The sequence below is a fragment of the Syzygium oleosum genome, unplaced genomic scaffold (genome assembly GCF_021117445.2).
Source record: "Syzygium oleosum isolate NSW1041296 unplaced genomic scaffold, Sole_v2.1 Sole_v2.08, whole genome shotgun sequence".
Lineage (NCBI taxonomy): Eukaryota > Viridiplantae > Streptophyta > Magnoliopsida > Myrtales > Myrtaceae > Syzygium > Syzygium oleosum.
In genome coordinates this window covers 7,498,967-7,514,791 of record NW_026607492.1, presented here as the reverse complement: position 1 = coordinate 7,514,791, position 15,825 = coordinate 7,498,967, and the positions used below count along the sequence as shown (strand labels likewise).

General features: G+C 41.4%; 1 protein-coding gene across 6 annotated transcripts; it reads right to left on the bottom strand.

Moving 5' to 3' along the window:
* Positions 1-2,644: 2,644 nt before the first annotated feature.
* On the bottom strand, positions 2,645-11,350 carry LOC115684178 (BEL1-like homeodomain protein 4). Of its 6 annotated transcripts, none has more exons than XM_030608887.2 (5): positions 11,085-11,350; positions 9,241-10,844; positions 7,625-8,010; positions 6,337-6,397; positions 2,645-3,494 (listed from the first exon to the last, which is right to left on the bottom strand). In XM_030608887.2, exons 2-5 carry the CDS (start codon positions 10,663-10,665, stop codon positions 2,904-2,906), a joined length of 2,463 nt encoding a protein of 820 aa, XP_030464747.1. In that variant the 5' UTR covers positions 10,666-10,844; positions 11,085-11,350; the 3' UTR covers positions 2,645-2,903. The 6 variants fall into 6 exon arrangements, with proteins under 6 accessions (XP_030464747.1, XP_030464743.1, XP_056169662.1 ...); XM_030608883.2 differs by having other exon boundaries at positions 9,241-10,836; XM_056313687.1 differs by having other exon boundaries at positions 11,097-11,350.
* Positions 11,351-15,825: the final 4,475 nt, after the last annotated feature.

The following is a 15,825-nucleotide window of genomic DNA, read 5'->3' as shown; positions in this document are numbered from 1 at the left end:
GTTCTTTTCTGCGATGTAATACCAAACGCAGACGTGTAATGCAGCATCAAAATCACCCTCTCTGAGGTTACCCGCATTCGCCATGATTATTGTCTGACATTTAGCTTTAAAATAATTCTTCAGGGACAATCTTGAAACACACAGCGCCCCAGCCTCTCCCCCGCCCGCACCCCCCCCCTCCCCCCCCCCCCCCCCCCCCCGGATCTTGAAAGTAACTGAGCCTGATAGTTGCAGGACAACAACCTTTGTGAATGAAGAATTTAAGGCAATGTGCTTTCTGTTGGTTGTAGTGTTCTTTAGGTAAAGGGCACTTGTTGCTTAGGGAAATCTTCAAGTTTGGGATTTTAAGGAACTATCAATGGCCTCGCGTTTGTTATATCTGAAAGCTCCACACAATCCTAACATTGCCTTATTTGTCCCTTTATATGATGAGATAGACAAGGACCGAAATATTGGCAGTGTGTATTTGGTTATGCAATGGCATGTTGGTGCCACCATTTGCTGAGCAGATAATCTTTTTCAAGTGGCAAGATCTTATTCTTCTTTCTCGATTTCCTTTTCTGATCATTCTTTTGACAACCGAATGAAACTCCTACAAAAATGGCATGAAAAGGTTCCGAATAGTTATTTGACTGTTCGCAAAATGAGGTCGATCGGTTTCTAGACTTATTATGAGGTTTACCCTCAGTAACTTTTTCTGCATAAGAATATTATGTTTCTTTAGACAAAAGGTATCGCTCTACAAAAAGTTGGACATAATGTCAACCCTAATCTATATTAAGTTACTATCTTTGGCTAATTGGGTATGAACGATACAAGAAAATCACGTAGCTGGCTTTAGTTTTTTTTGTGTGGATTTGTTAGTTCCCAAAAACAAAGAAATCAATTTGCTAAATGAAAGTTGATTTAAGATATCATCGACTGCACTAAAAAAACAAAAGAAAAATTCTTAGCATAGAATATTATTTATGCGTTTGGAATTAGGAAACTTAGTACTTAAGGGTAAGGTAAGGGTTAGTTTTCTTAGATCACTTCTAATAGAAATAGAATGCTTTCATCTTAGGTGATTATCTAGTTTTCAATTGCTTTCAATAGGTTAAAGAGAGCTTTCAATGACTTCCCTTAGTACGCTAGACTTCTTGCATGTGTTCCTTAGAACTTTGCCCAAAGTTGAGGCCTTCTTATTTGCCTTTATATAGAGTATGTTGCAATAATCAACACTAGCAAATGTGCACACACATGCATTGCGTGTGCGCGAGGAATTGATAGTTGAAGAATTAAGTGAAAACGTTACGAAATGTTTAAATCATTTAGTCTTTCTTATGAAGGTTGTTGTAAAATAGAAAGTATTCATATTTTGACATTTGAAACATGTGAGAGATAACATTAAATTATGAACACACTCACATGTATATATACAATATTCATAGAATAAGTAACTAAGGACATTTGAGGACAGAAAAATCGATGGAGATCCCTCAAAAGTATGAGGTCTTCTTTACTTTATATAGTAACTAAGTGATTTGGGCTTTTAAAGTTGATTGAAGGGGTGAGAAAAAAGCTAATATCGCCAACTAATTACGAAAATAGTAGAAAGAAGTAATCAAGCTTTCTTAACATTCTTGGCGAAGCTTGGACTTTGAGTAAGTATTCATTATTTAGCTATCTCAAATACTATAAAACCCATTTTTGACAAGTTTATATGAAGGAAATTAGTATTATTGAATCTTCTATCAAATGACCAAGCAAAAAGTGCACAAATTTCCCTTCTTGTGATGCCGCAAGATTTGAAAGCAGTCACGACCCATTTGAACAATTCCGAGATAATCACCGATCTTTTTTACCTTAATTCTCGTTTTGATAGGATGAGCTCATGAGAAGTAATGACCATGAATTTTCTCCAGCATTATTGCCATTATCTAAATGAAAACTTCTCAAAACTGCAGCATTATGTGTCATGAGCAACGTATCACAGGAACCTAATAGAAAAGTACTACAAATTCCTATATTTTATTGTACAGTTAACGAATCATTTGTCATCTTTGACTCTAATGTGCAAATCTTAAAATTTTTCATACTTCTTCAAACTTTTAATAATTAATCTACTTTTATCATATCCTCGTTAGGAAGGTCATTCTGTCGAGCCCATGACTTTAACCTCGCTGCTGTCATTATTGTAGTCTTAACAAGGAAAAATCTTCACAGTACTATGATGGGCTCGTAGCTAGTCATGTCTAATATTATAATATCAAGTCATGGACCCCTATAATAATAGAAGGCGACAAATCAATCCACGAGCTGCACACATCGATTTCACCATCTTTCCAAGGTTATCAAACCCTAAACTGATAGCATTTTGATGTGGACCTTCGGAGAAAACACTTTCCACTTACACACAATAAAAGCTCACATGCTGCACAGCAAGTAAAACAATAATGCAGCCCTATATGTATCGGAGGTGTTCTTTATCAGTCATTATTAGACTAACAGATACAATCACACAGCATCATCAGCACCACCCTTTCCTCCCCCATTTACCATTTATAGGAGCTATCAAATGTCTCTCTCACACCCACTCTCTTCCCTCTCTCTTGCACCTACGATGGAACTCCCAAAAAATAAAAAAAAGGAGAGCTTCTGGGAGTTCACAAAGAGCACAGAGAAGTCATTGTCCCAAAACAAATAATGATGTTCTAGCTACTATACACTGTTACAATATAGAAAGTAACTGAAATTTAATAAACTACCTATCAGCTAGTAAGACAATGTACAAACGTTTTCCTTGGGGGTTGGTGTATCTCGTTTTTAAGCTAATTAATGATAATGGAGGAAAAAGAAGGTTTCTCTTTCTAAAATTGTTTTCCAAAGGCAGCTAGATATAGGCAAAAATTTAATTTTACTAATCAACAGCCGCCCAAATCGGTGACTGAGAAAGAGCTCTTCTCCGGCACATTCCCAGCATGGCGCAGCCCCAGGGTGAGGGACACGTCGCCCGTTGCCGCGGCGGCGGTCCCGAACCGAATGAGCGCTGACCCGATGTCCGTGGCGTTGCCAGCGCCGAAACCCGTGCTGCTGCCGATGCCGCGGCGACACAGGTCGTCCATGTGCGCTGGCCCTGCCACCTGGACGGCGGAGGAGATCATGCCGGTGGTTGCCTGGAGGAGGGTGGTGGCCTGGGCATCCGAGAAGGAGTGTCTATTGATGGCGGGTGTAAGTGAAGGGTCGCTTTCAGGGGCATTGATTTCGGATCTTCTTGTTGGTGTTGATGCATTGTTGTTGTTGGTGTTGGTGTTGTTATTAATGGGTGGTGGTGCGATGGAGGAAGGCGTTGGTGTTTGTGCATGGCCACTAGTGCTGAGGTTGTTCCTCGAGCTCTCTGATCTCTCTGCTTGATGGTCATCATCCTCATCTTCGTCTTTGGACTCTTGCTGGTACATCTCCTCCACCATGGGTTTCCACAACCGGACCCTGGCATTTATGAACCAGTTCGAGACCTGCCAGATTTCATTTCGCAAAATTCACAACCCCAAATGCGTTAGGACATTCTTCAATCCACAAAGTTGGGGCTTCAAGGAAGATACAGTTAATAGAAAGGTTCATTTAACTTAAGTAACCAAATAAAGAAAGTTATTGTTCTAGTACTATTTTTTTTTTTGGGTCAGATTGTTTTAGTTCTATATGTAATCAAAGAATTGAAGATCAAATGATTCCTTATTTAGTATGTTTAACAACTGCTCTAAAGGAACTTGTTGAATGAAAAAGGTAATATTTAGGAAATTCGAGGGAGCACTCAATTAAGTATGCTAAATAAAAGAGATGCAATTTTCAAAGTTTTGGTTACACACGCCAGAGAAAAGTCAGTGCCATGAAAATCAAGACATTTCCCTTCTTTGATTTCACGACAAGTGTCCTGACGGGCCTTGCCAGCAAAATCAACGAGAAATGATTGTTGACGAGTGCTTAGAGGGCACTTGCTAAGCGAAAATAAACCTGCTCTAGAAATGGGAAAAAAGTGATTTTGTATGTTTAATTTTCTTATAATGTGCAAAATCCAAACACTGTACCCGTGCCTATTACCTTGAAAACACAATCTTTTCTAAAAAAAATTGCAGCAATTCTTAACAAGTACGGTGGAGACGCTTATTAACAGGACGTTGACGACAACGATAATTATGTCACATAGAGATCGACTCTAGTAGTTAATGATGACTCGAATTGATATGAGCTGGCTAGGCTACGATTTCTTCATATCACAAAGTTTATTAGCCACCGTCACATGTTTTATAGCAAGAGGTTGGTAGGCTTGTAGTTATTAATCTGTTGAATTATTTTTCCTTCCCTAAGCTGAAGTCATGCTCACGAGATTAGAGGTGGTAGTTAGTAACAAGTAGGGGACGGTTTCTTATATCCCACGTTCGTGGGAAACACCCAACTCCTAAGTAGCACCGATGTAGCAGCAACATTATAATAACGATGATAATGACACCATAGCTGTAGCACTAATTTCGCATTATTTATACTTCATTATTGGCACGTACCATCACTAGTTGCGATTTGAATATACTTCTCTAATGAAGTTAAATATTCTTCCAAGAGTTTACTTCCTCATCTTAAACATAACTTTGCTACCATTGTCTTTCTCTATTTGTGATCTTTATTTCTCTGTGCTTATTCATAAGTTTCATTATTTTATTACTTTCTTTAGTGTTCAAGACACAATTGAGAAAACCCTAAATTCTTGGATTTTCCGCAATTACCCCTTATTTTGGAAAGCTCAAGATTGAAGGTAGAAAACCCTAAAATTCTAAGAGACTCAATCATATTATAGGTATTTGACAAAGTCATTATGGGTAGAATAGCTTCTAAGATATGCATGGGATAGCAACAGATTCTCAAACTTTGATTGGATGTTTTACCACACTAAGAGCAATAATTACGTAACAGCTGTTCCTATATTTATTGTGCAAACAATAAGATTAGTTTGCAAAAATTAACGTACATGTTGTGGTAAACTAAAACTGAGCATTTAAGTAAGTAAATCATATTCAATACCCATTAAGAATAGTCACATCAATTAGCGGGTTGCTCTTTATTATGTTTATTTACTTGTTGAATCAGTCTTCATTCACCAACTTGAAAAGCATCATTTTAGGAGAGCACATCTTCTACAGTTTCTCTTCATAAATTGTTGATGGACACGAAAGAATAAACCAAAACTTTCATCAATCTCAAAACTTGACATATGCACCTAAGCTGAACATGTTCCATTAGTCAAAGTTTAAACATGCAAGAAAATTCCCCACGGTACTAAGAAAACTAAGAAATTAAAGGTGGAAAAAGGAAGCATAAGTTGCCTGTAATGTTTCGAAAATAACAAGGACAACTCAGGGAAGAAGTCTGCCGTCGTTCCTAATTATGAATCTTATCGAGTATGCACGTGATATACCGAATGCATCCATTGAATGCATGCATGCGTTCTTGCAGGCATACTGTTATGACCTCGTAATGGACAGCTCTAATTTGGTTTTACTGTCTTCTCTTTATGTTTTTAAGGGTGTTGGTCGTGCGTGTGGGTGGGGATAATGTCACACGAGGTGAGAGAGAGAGAAAATGTGTCTGTATGAAAAAAAAGCTGCAAAGTTTCAGGTTGTCATCTCTAGCTGTTTTTCGACCAAAAAAAAAAAAATCTCTAGCTGTTGTGTACTTGCCTGCTCTCATTATGTCGAGTTCTTTTAACTGGTCAAAGAATTTATGTCCCGCTGTAAGTAAAAACTATAGAATCCAAGGAGAACGAAAAACTCAAATTAAATGAAAGAAATTATAATAAACTACACTTTTTTGTTTTTTTCAAAGGAAAACAGAAAGGTATCACACTGATAATACCCAAATCCATGCAAGTTCAACTATATTTCATTGACCGGCAAAAGTGATATGTTTATATATATATATATATATATATATACGTATATTTATATTACGAGTTTAAATTTTCTTTCGTGAAGACTGAGGTGTGCAGGAGTTTTTGAGGTATGCGTGATGATTGTTGTAGCATAGAGACTCCTCAAATGATCTCAACTTATGTTCGAGCGTAGTGAAATGCATGACGATCTAGTTAGTTTTGAGTCATCTCGTTCCTTACATTATGCATCTAATAAGAATACAAGTGGTGCGTACGAGACTACGAAAGCGATATTGTGTAACGCAGGTTGCGTGATCGAAAGACACATAAAATGTTAAATTGCATCAGACGCCATGAGGAACGTGATGTCATCGCTCCTCGATTCGAAGTGGGTTATGAGAAAGAAAAATGAAAGCGTGGATGATGAAAGGACGAACCTGGTTTCTGGAGAGACCAGTCTGCCGAGCCAACAGGTGCTTATCAGCGTCGCTTGGATACCTGAGAAAGAGACCAGAAAATGACATCACGGTCTCTCTTTACCCCGAAAACTGTATACAATGATAAAGGACGAATCTCTTTTCCTTCTTTCTTTCTCGCTCATTCACCTTCAGAACATTACATAGCAAAACCCTCTCTCTCTCTCTCTCTCTCTCTCTCTCTCTCTCTCTCTCTCTCTCTCTCTCTCTCTCTCTGTCTCTCTCTCTCTCTCTCTCTGCTTTCTCTGCATGGGGCGTGAGAATCTATGTCTCTAAAGATCAGCTGCTGCACTTGGCAGAGGTAAAGCAGAGAAGGACACACCTGCACTCACTGAATCTATATCTTCCCTCTCTCTCCCTCTCTCTCTCTCTCTCTCTCTCCCCATTCATACATCACAAATGCGTTATCCCTACATATCTAGCATTATGGTTGATTAATCTCCTCATTTGTCTGTGCACGAAATCGATATAGTTAATGGCAAGTCGAGTTCGTTATAGCTGTTAGATATAACTCGTTTGTTACGTCGATAAGTACATTGGTTTTGCAAGTTTACTGTTGAGAAGACACAGTGTTGAAGAAGAAGAAGAAGAAGAAGGGAAAAAAAAGGATAGGATAGTGTTTCGAGACAAAGATCGGGCGGGGCTTAAAGATAAACGATCTTTTTCGATGTAACTAAGTTTTTACGGTGGTCAGCCATGGGAGGGACCACTGGTTCAGAGAGAGAGAGAGAGAGAGCAAATGGTGAGGCCTTTAGGCAGCTTTTTGGCCGACGAGACAACGTCCAAGGACACTGCATTTCTTTTCCTCTCTAAGAAAACCCCAAAAAAAAAACATACACCAAAGAAAGCTGTGGAAAAAAAACAAGAGACAAAATTTTCACTTTTCGTAGTCCTTATTCACTAATTAAAGCATCATCAATGTTCCCCATGACAAAGTCATGGAGAACGAAAGCATTGACTCGGGTCCAATTCCACACAAAAACGAAGACTTGTTATTCAACATGTAAAAGAACATGCATGTTAATTAACGTGTGGTAAATGTTGAGAGCAAGCCAAATAAAAGTCTAGCCAAACATAATTACCATTGGAGAGGGTATATTAGGAATAATGTCGATTAGTAAGTTGCATGCATGCAGAAAATCCCAGATTTAATGATGCTTATGTTGAAGAAATTCCATCCAACAACCTGATTAAAGCTACTTTAGTCGCGATGAAGGCGGAGAACTATAATTTGTTCAGGGGGACTTACGGATGCAAGAAATGCTCGAAGAGCCACGCGCGCAATATGTTGACGGACCGCTCCGGCAGGCCCCGCTGCGGCCTCCAGGCCTCTTGCTCCATCATGCCCATCTGGTGGAAAGCCCTCTGCTGCCTCAGGCTCTGGTCAAGCAACTTGAGCCGCGGCGTCTCGCCCTTGGTTATGCCGGAGCTGCCCGCGCCATCCTTCTCGCCCAGCAGCTCGCAGCTGTGCTTCAATTGGGTGGCGATCGCATCCTTCAGGCACCGGAAGTGCCGCGACATGGCTTTCTGCGCAAGGGCAGTGTACGGGACTGCCGCTCCGTAGCCCATCACGAGGTCGAACATGTTCACCACCATCTGCATTTGCTCGCAATAGTGGTTGTATCTTCTCTCCACCTGCAAAAGGACCGCGGACTATGGAATTCATTCTTCTTTCTTTTGGTCCCAATCAGTGAATGTCACATCGTCTGTGTTCCATGATTTGTGAACCGAATTGGGTAGTGATCTAAACAAGCATGCACTTACTTTACTAATTTGAAGGGAAAAGAAAAACCAAAATTAGGTCATGATGGGGAAGGTGAAATCTTTGGGCACTTTTCTAATTAGGAACAAAAGGGCAATATATGGGGCATTAATGTGATTTGATAGTTGATATGATCAGGGAACGAAATATTTTGAAGAGAATGTTCGTCAACTCTTTCAGATTATCATTATTATCCCTATTATGAAAATTGTCGTAACACTCAACAAGGCTTCTCATCGGCTCTTGGGGGGGTCACAGCTAGATGACTGTTTATATGAACGAGAAATTTTTTCCACACACTCTCGTTTTCTCGCTCTCTCTCTCTCTCTCTCTCTCTCTCTCTCTCTCTCTCTCTCTCTCTCTCTCCTTCTTTGTCTTTTCCTTCCCAGTACAGCCACAAGTGACAGGCTTGTTTGGTGTTTACATGCATCGTACAAAAGGAGAATTTAACAAAGAAAGACAAAAAATTAAATTTAAAAGAGAACCTCCACAAGTCAATTCAACTATGATATAAATAAATCGAGTGTGTGTGTGCGTGCTTTTTGCTAATGATAGGTGCGCAGTAGATCTCTTGCTGTTGCTGCAGGAGCACTGTCTTAACCACCTTCTTTCTTGCGTACAACGAGGATAATATCAACAAAACAATTATTGGTGGCTTTTTACTTGTTTACCATATAATCTTGACTCAAATTATAGTAGTCTCTCACCATACAACACCAAACTGAAAAACACAGCAGCAAGTGCTCTCTAAGAGGTTTTTCTTCAACCACCCTCCATGTGTGTGAACTAAAACATGATCAATCTGAAGCAAGAACAAAGAAATACTAAAAATAAAGAAGACCATGAGAAATCAAACCCTATAATATCAGAATTGGCCGGCTTTTTCCCTGTTTGGTGTGTTAAATAGCTCACGGTTAATGTCAAAAGGTCGGTGTTTTCTGTTTGTCGCAGCAGATTAATAATAATTCGATTAAAAAAATCATAATTTCCAATGATTGGGTAATGCTGATGCTAATGCATGACTCTTTGAGAGAGAGAGAGAGAGAGAGAGAGAGAGAGAGAGAGAGAGAGAGAGAGAGAGAGAGAGAGTTTAATTGACATGCCTCGTCAAGCATCGATAAAAGTTTGACCTTCCTCCTCTGGTGCTCCATTCTATCAGCAGCCGATAAAGGAGGGACGTCTTTCGACGACGAAGAAGAAGCGCCTCCACCGACGGCACTAGCGCTACTAGTGTTGTTATTACTTGGGTTTGAACTAGGGTTTGACGAGCTTGCGTTCCTCCCAAACTTGCCCTTCTTGAACTGGCCTCTTCCCACACTGCAAAACTCCTCCAGCAGCTCCTGAGCTGCCTTGAGGTACCTCGAATTCCTCAGCACGTTGACAACCCCGAGAGACGAAGAAGACGGCGATGACCCATAGCCAACATGGACTTGGTGCTGGTGGCTTTGCAAGTTATGCACTCCCAAGTTCTTGAATTGGTGGTGGTACTGAACAGAGGCAGCGACAGCAGAAGCTGAAGCTGAAGCTGAAGAATTAGCTGACCCACCTCCTCCGGCTTGATTGAAGAACAGCAAGCCACTGTCTCCGATCCGCAGCTCCTCAGCCTTGGCGGCCTCCAAGTGCTGCAACGATGATGACAGGGACAGCGACAGGCCTTGGCCCTCCACAACCGTCGCCCCAGAGATCTCGCTAGGGTTGTTGAGCTGGGCTGCGGTTGCGCCACCATCGGGGACCCAAGTGAATTGAGCCGGGGGTATCATGCCAGTCCCATAATTGGGGGCAGCGCTGGCTGAGCCGGACACGTGGAACCCTTGGAGGGAAGGAGGGGGAGATGGGTTTGGGAGGAGCATTTGGAGGGTTGAAGAGGAGGTTGGTGGTGGATGATGATGGTGGTGATGAGGCGTGGGAGGCGACGGCGACCTCGCTTGCGGGTTCATGAGGAAAAGCTGCATGGCTGCTGCTGATTCCGCATTCATGTTCGAAATCTGATTCTGCTGCTGTTGCTGATGATGATGGTGAGCATGGTGATGTTGTTGTGACATATTGCTCTCTCCTCGCCTAAACACACCCGGGTTTTTTGAGCCGTACCACTCACTGGTCGGTAGCGATGACCGGGCTGCCCGATAGCCCGATGCGATCGGCTGCTCCAGCAATTCGGCCGCGGCTGTGCTGCCAGGAGGGAAATTGAACATCTCAGATAGCATCCCAGCGGTCTCGTACGGAGGTAGCTCGCCTGGTTCCTCCTCCATGCCGACCAGTTGTGGTGGCGGAGGCGGGTCGAAGCCTTGCACTCGAAGCTTGTCGCGATAGATCTGCTGGGCTACATGGTGCTGCTGTTCTTGGTCTGTGGCAGCGGAGGCAGCGGCAACGTCGGGTCGCTCGAAGCCGTTATTTGAGAAGGCAAAGATGCTGGGGTGGTGATAGTCTTGGGACATAGACTTGGTGGGGTTGGAGATTGCGATTGAGTGATGGTGGTGAGTCTTGGTGTGGGAGGAGATTGGTGGGAGTGGTGGTGTTGCTATGCCCATATCAGTATCATCTCTCTCGCTCTCTCTCTATCTTTGCTTTCTTTTTAACAACTTAGCCAGCCACACCCAAGTGATCTCTCTCTCTCTCTCACTCACACACACAATTCCTCTTACCTTGAGAGTTCTTGATCTATTGCCCCAATTCAATCTTGGATCACACCGTATACACACCTATAGAACTCAAGAATCAAAACCAAGCAAAACCATGATTTAATCAATACGAATTTCAATAAAAAAAAAACCAAGAGCTTGCAGAATTGAACAAAGGGAAGAGAAGAACTTGTTCAGGTGAGAGAGGAAAGAGGCTGAAGGGGGAAAATTTTGGAATCTCTTCCTTTGTTCACTTCACTTTCATCATTTTCTCAACTGTGTCTCAATCTCATATATATATGCGGGCGTGGTTGTGTGTGTGTGTATACCTGAGTATATACCTCTCAAGAGTTGCAGAGCATGAAAGGATGTAAAAGCTCTCAGACATCGCTTTCCCTTCTGTGGTATTGAAAGCTTCTTCAATTCCTCCACTATCTCTTTCTCTTCCGCCCCTCTCTCTCTCTCTCTCTGCGTATGTCCCTCTGTCGTCTCTATCTTTCTCTTTCTCTCCTTTTCTATTTCTCTTTGCTGCTATTTGCAGTGAGTGTTCTCTCTCTCTCCCTCTCCTTTTCCTTTTTATTTTGTTGGGACAAATTGCGCTGTGGAAAAGAGGAGGGTAGAGAACAATATTAAATATGAAGGGTTATTCATTTATTTATTTTTATTTTGGGGGGGACTGATATCTCTCTCAATATGAACCAAACCCAACCCAGAGAGAGAGAGAGAGAGAGCGAGAGCAGAGAAGAGGTCGCTATTCTTCTTTCCTTCATCACCCTCCTTTTCAATCCACCTATATGATTTTTATGGTTTTTTTATGGATATATTATTTGTACTTCACTGTGACAATGATATCTAGATCGAATAAATTATACCCAAGTAGTAGAAAACAAAAAGAAAAAGTCAGTATAAGCAAAAGGGAAGACTTGGGTTATTAATACATATAGATGAGATGACCAAATACAACCTTTGTATAGAAAATGATGGATTTCGGAGTTGTTTACTCGCTTAGAACTTTCAAGGAAAAACGAGTATGTACACGGACCTCTCCGAATTGTATTATTGATAAAACACTCTCTGAACTTTCATTCATCACATCGAGCCGGTTACTCGTTTGACGCGTAAATTAAATTTCACTGAAAGCTCGAGTCCTCAGACAAAATTGATGCACCGTGATTGACCCTGTACTTCATACCATCCTTGAGATGACTCTCTATAGTATTTCTTTCCATCATCGGCGACGTACGGTGCCCGATTATCATAATTCCTCCATCACGAAATGACGAAATCGCCCCCTTTCTCAAAGTAGTGTCCATTCTCGTAAAGAGTATTCTCTCCATCCTTTGGAAAACCTACGCAAACTACGGGATATGACATGATGAATGGAATATAATAAAGACAAGGTCAGTAGAGAGTCCCATCTCAAATGATCCAAAACTGCCACCATTCACACTTCCAAATTCCCTAACGCCCTACCCAAAATAATTTGTCTTATTTAAGCGATAACCAAAGTTGGTGGGGCTATTTCGGTCATATCGAGTTGGCGCCCTCTACTTCATGGGCTAAACGAGAAGATGGCAAAATACGGTAGGGTCGTAGATGGAGCTTAGGGAAAGCCAAGAACAATCGGTTTATCATTAAAGTAAGAACCCTCCGCACGTGCCGTAAGTTGTGTGGCTCTTTAGGCCAAAGTTAGGTTTTGTGGTGTTGTGTGGGAAGGTGAAACGAGGTTTGATAGCCACACTTAACCGCTTTTTTGCGAAGGCGTTGGTACGTCAAGGGATAGGCATGTTGGGCTTCTCTTTTTCACTTGCTTTTGATTTGTAAAGTTAGATCGATAATAAGCGTCTCCTTCACTCATTTCTCCTTCTCCAACCATTAAATCCCTTTTTTTTTTATTGATGTGTGAGTGACGGGTATGGAACAATGGAAGTTCCCTAGCGTTAAATCACGTCTCGATCCGCAAGCTTGAAGCATTTATTGGTCTAACTTAATCGCAATCTCTCGTGCCACGACGATTTCATGTCGTCGGAGAGATCCTTGCCGTATGATATTTGGACCCCTCATTCACCTTTCTGTTGTACAACTTCAAAGATTCAAAATATAGCTAAATGATGCTAGAATACTTGAAGCCATCGATGATGCATAAGTTGCTACAGTTAAAGGAGGAGGAGATCAACAAAAATGGCTCGCGGTCTACCGAGTTTTCCATGCATGACCAATGTTGTCTCGAAAGATTATTTGATGAACCTAATGCATGTATCGACACGGGTTATGGCCGTTGGATATAGTTGACCCTTGCGTACCACGTCTTGACCATGCATCAATCGGGTCACGACCCTCTCCACAATAATCTCGAGACGAGGGAAAAAGAATCACAGGTCGATTGCTAAGAAAGATATTAGAATGACTACTTTATGTAGTACTCATAGGTTGATCAACCAATCATAAGGATGTGGAAAAAGATGGTGTGCCTTGACAATGGCAAGCACTTTTTTGTAAGTTAACTAGTGGGCGTCTTGTGTCTCATGGAAAAGGATATGTACATCGATACTTTATTTAATTATTGAAAAGAAGAAGCACAGTATTTCAGTAATGGCGATGCTTTTGTACTTTTACTGTTGTTTATTCCCTCTTTGTTTCTCTTGTTATAGCACCGAAAAGTGTCTTTGCTTTAAAAAAAGAAGAAGAAGATGGACGATGAATGGGGAAAAGTCAGTTGTTCATACTGTGTGCCAACGCTGATAAGTCTGTGATTAAAGTCCTTACGTTAATAACTGTGGCACTTTCAACCTCGGACTTTGTCGTGTGAATTTTGGGATCTCAATGGAAGTGGTCAGTAGGGACAAAGAAAGAAAAGGAGGTGTCATCGGCCTTTGCCATATAGCCAGGTCACAGACACATGACATGAGGCCAGAACCGATTCTTTTGCTACCATTCTTTTGCTGAAACGATACAGGGGGAATGCAAATTCCTCTTGGCCTAGATTAAGATGCTGTATGAAATATTGGTGACATCTTAGGGTTATAAGGGTTTCATTGATGGAGAAACTATGTTTCTTTTTCCTGTTTTGATGAGGAGGAATCTCACTTTTGGAGGATGAATTTCATCCTACTTACGGTGAACTAGGTTTGACGTGATGTGAAATATGGATGAGTAGCGCAAAACATGGAAGAATCACTCATGTGACGTGTGACAGCTTGACCTGATTAGATATGGCAAAGTCTCTAAAAGGAGAACTCGAATGGTTGTCTTTGTAAGTGAGTCATTTACTTTAACACTTCAAAAGTTTTCTCCTACTGAAAGTAGGGTTTGAAATGTTACATTAAACAAGGAGGATTTGATGCTGATAAGACAGTCGTTATATATAACAAGAAGAGAGTTAGAGGTGACAAACAGGCAAGGCCGCCTACTGCGCTGTCTTGCTCGAAATGTCATAGACCATGCCAGGCACAGAAGTGTTGACCCTTGACACAGCATGACCCAAACGATTTATTGGAATGCGTAGCAAAAGTTCAATACTTTCATCTAGTAAGATCACCAAGAGATCCTAAGTCCGAGCTATTAATATATTAATGTGGACCCACCTCACTCGAAGGCTCAAGCCAATAGGTGTCGAGCTAATTATGATAAATTAACTAACCATCTCACACCAAATCTTCAATGTGGGATTCTACACCTTTCTCACATGCACTTCAACAATCTTCATTCACATGTGAGACTCTTATATTAGGTTAACTCTCCTTAATCTACATATCCTTCTACATTAACATATATTTAGTGGTGATCGGTTTCTGGTCCAGTCTTGTCCCACGTAGGAACTGGGAATTGGACCAAAAGGATTGGTTTTCGATTTTTGAAACCGGTGGCACACACAAACCTGAAGTAGGGTCATGGCGTAGGTGATGTAGTTGTGCATCCTTCGCTGACTCATAATCCTAATCTCGTTCTCGTTAATCGGCATCTCCTCTCTCGGCTTCTCCACTCTCTAGTACCGATCCATCTCCTCCCTGAGATTCCTCTAGCACCACGACATCGACCATAAGGCCAACCAAAGAAACAAAAAGAAAAGGAGGCAAGAGAAACCGAAGAAAGAAACCACACGCCATAGCTGTTGATTGTTGAGATACACGTGTGAGTTGTGTTAGAGAAGTTTCACATCGGATAATTGATGTGGTGTTGAGCAGTTAATATATCCTAGTTGACCTATAATTCATTGGCTTGAGCTTTTGAATGAAGGTTGGTCCAATTGGATATGTTGACAGGCTCGGACTTGAGGCCCTCTTGGCGATCTCCCCAGGAGAATGTATCGGACTTCTGTTGTTGCGGTCCCAACAAATGGTATCAGAGCCGATGGTTGATTGATGGGCCTCTCCAATCTGTTCAGGTGTTTGATGAATATCTCAACAAAGAAATCTCGTGATCGATGCTTGTTTCGGGTGGAAGTTGCCATTACGGTTCGTCTAGCGAGAAGTGACCATGGATAGTTTGGTCTGGTGATACGAGATAGAGACCACGGGTGATGCAATCCTAAGTTAGCAGTTGATGATGATTGTTGTGCATAGTTGCGGGTGCATTGCAATGACTTGGAGATTCAAGTTGAGATAAGCTAATGCAGAAGAATACCTAAATTAAGATGGAGCAAACCTAACACTGAGCTCACACGTGAAGGGGAGATTATTGATTGTTGAGATACACATGTGAGTTGTGTTAGAGAAGTTCCATATCGGATAATTGATGTGGTGTTGAGCAGTTAAAATATCATAGTTGGCTCATAACTCTTGGCTTAAGCTTTTGAGTGAAGGTGATTTCAATTGGGTATATTGACGGGTTTGAACTTGAGCTCCTTCTTGGCTATCTCCTTGGGTAAAGTTATCGAGCTTTTCCTGTTGCGGTCCCAACAGTAGCAATACATTGTGCAGCTCACGACGTGCACCCAGAAAAATCAACAAAACCAACCAAAACCGAAGCAACCACAAAATAAAGAGAGAAGAAGACAAAGCTAGGGTTACCAACACTAGGATCTGTCACAAGAAATGAAGGAACGAGACTAGTTAATTTACCGTGTGACAA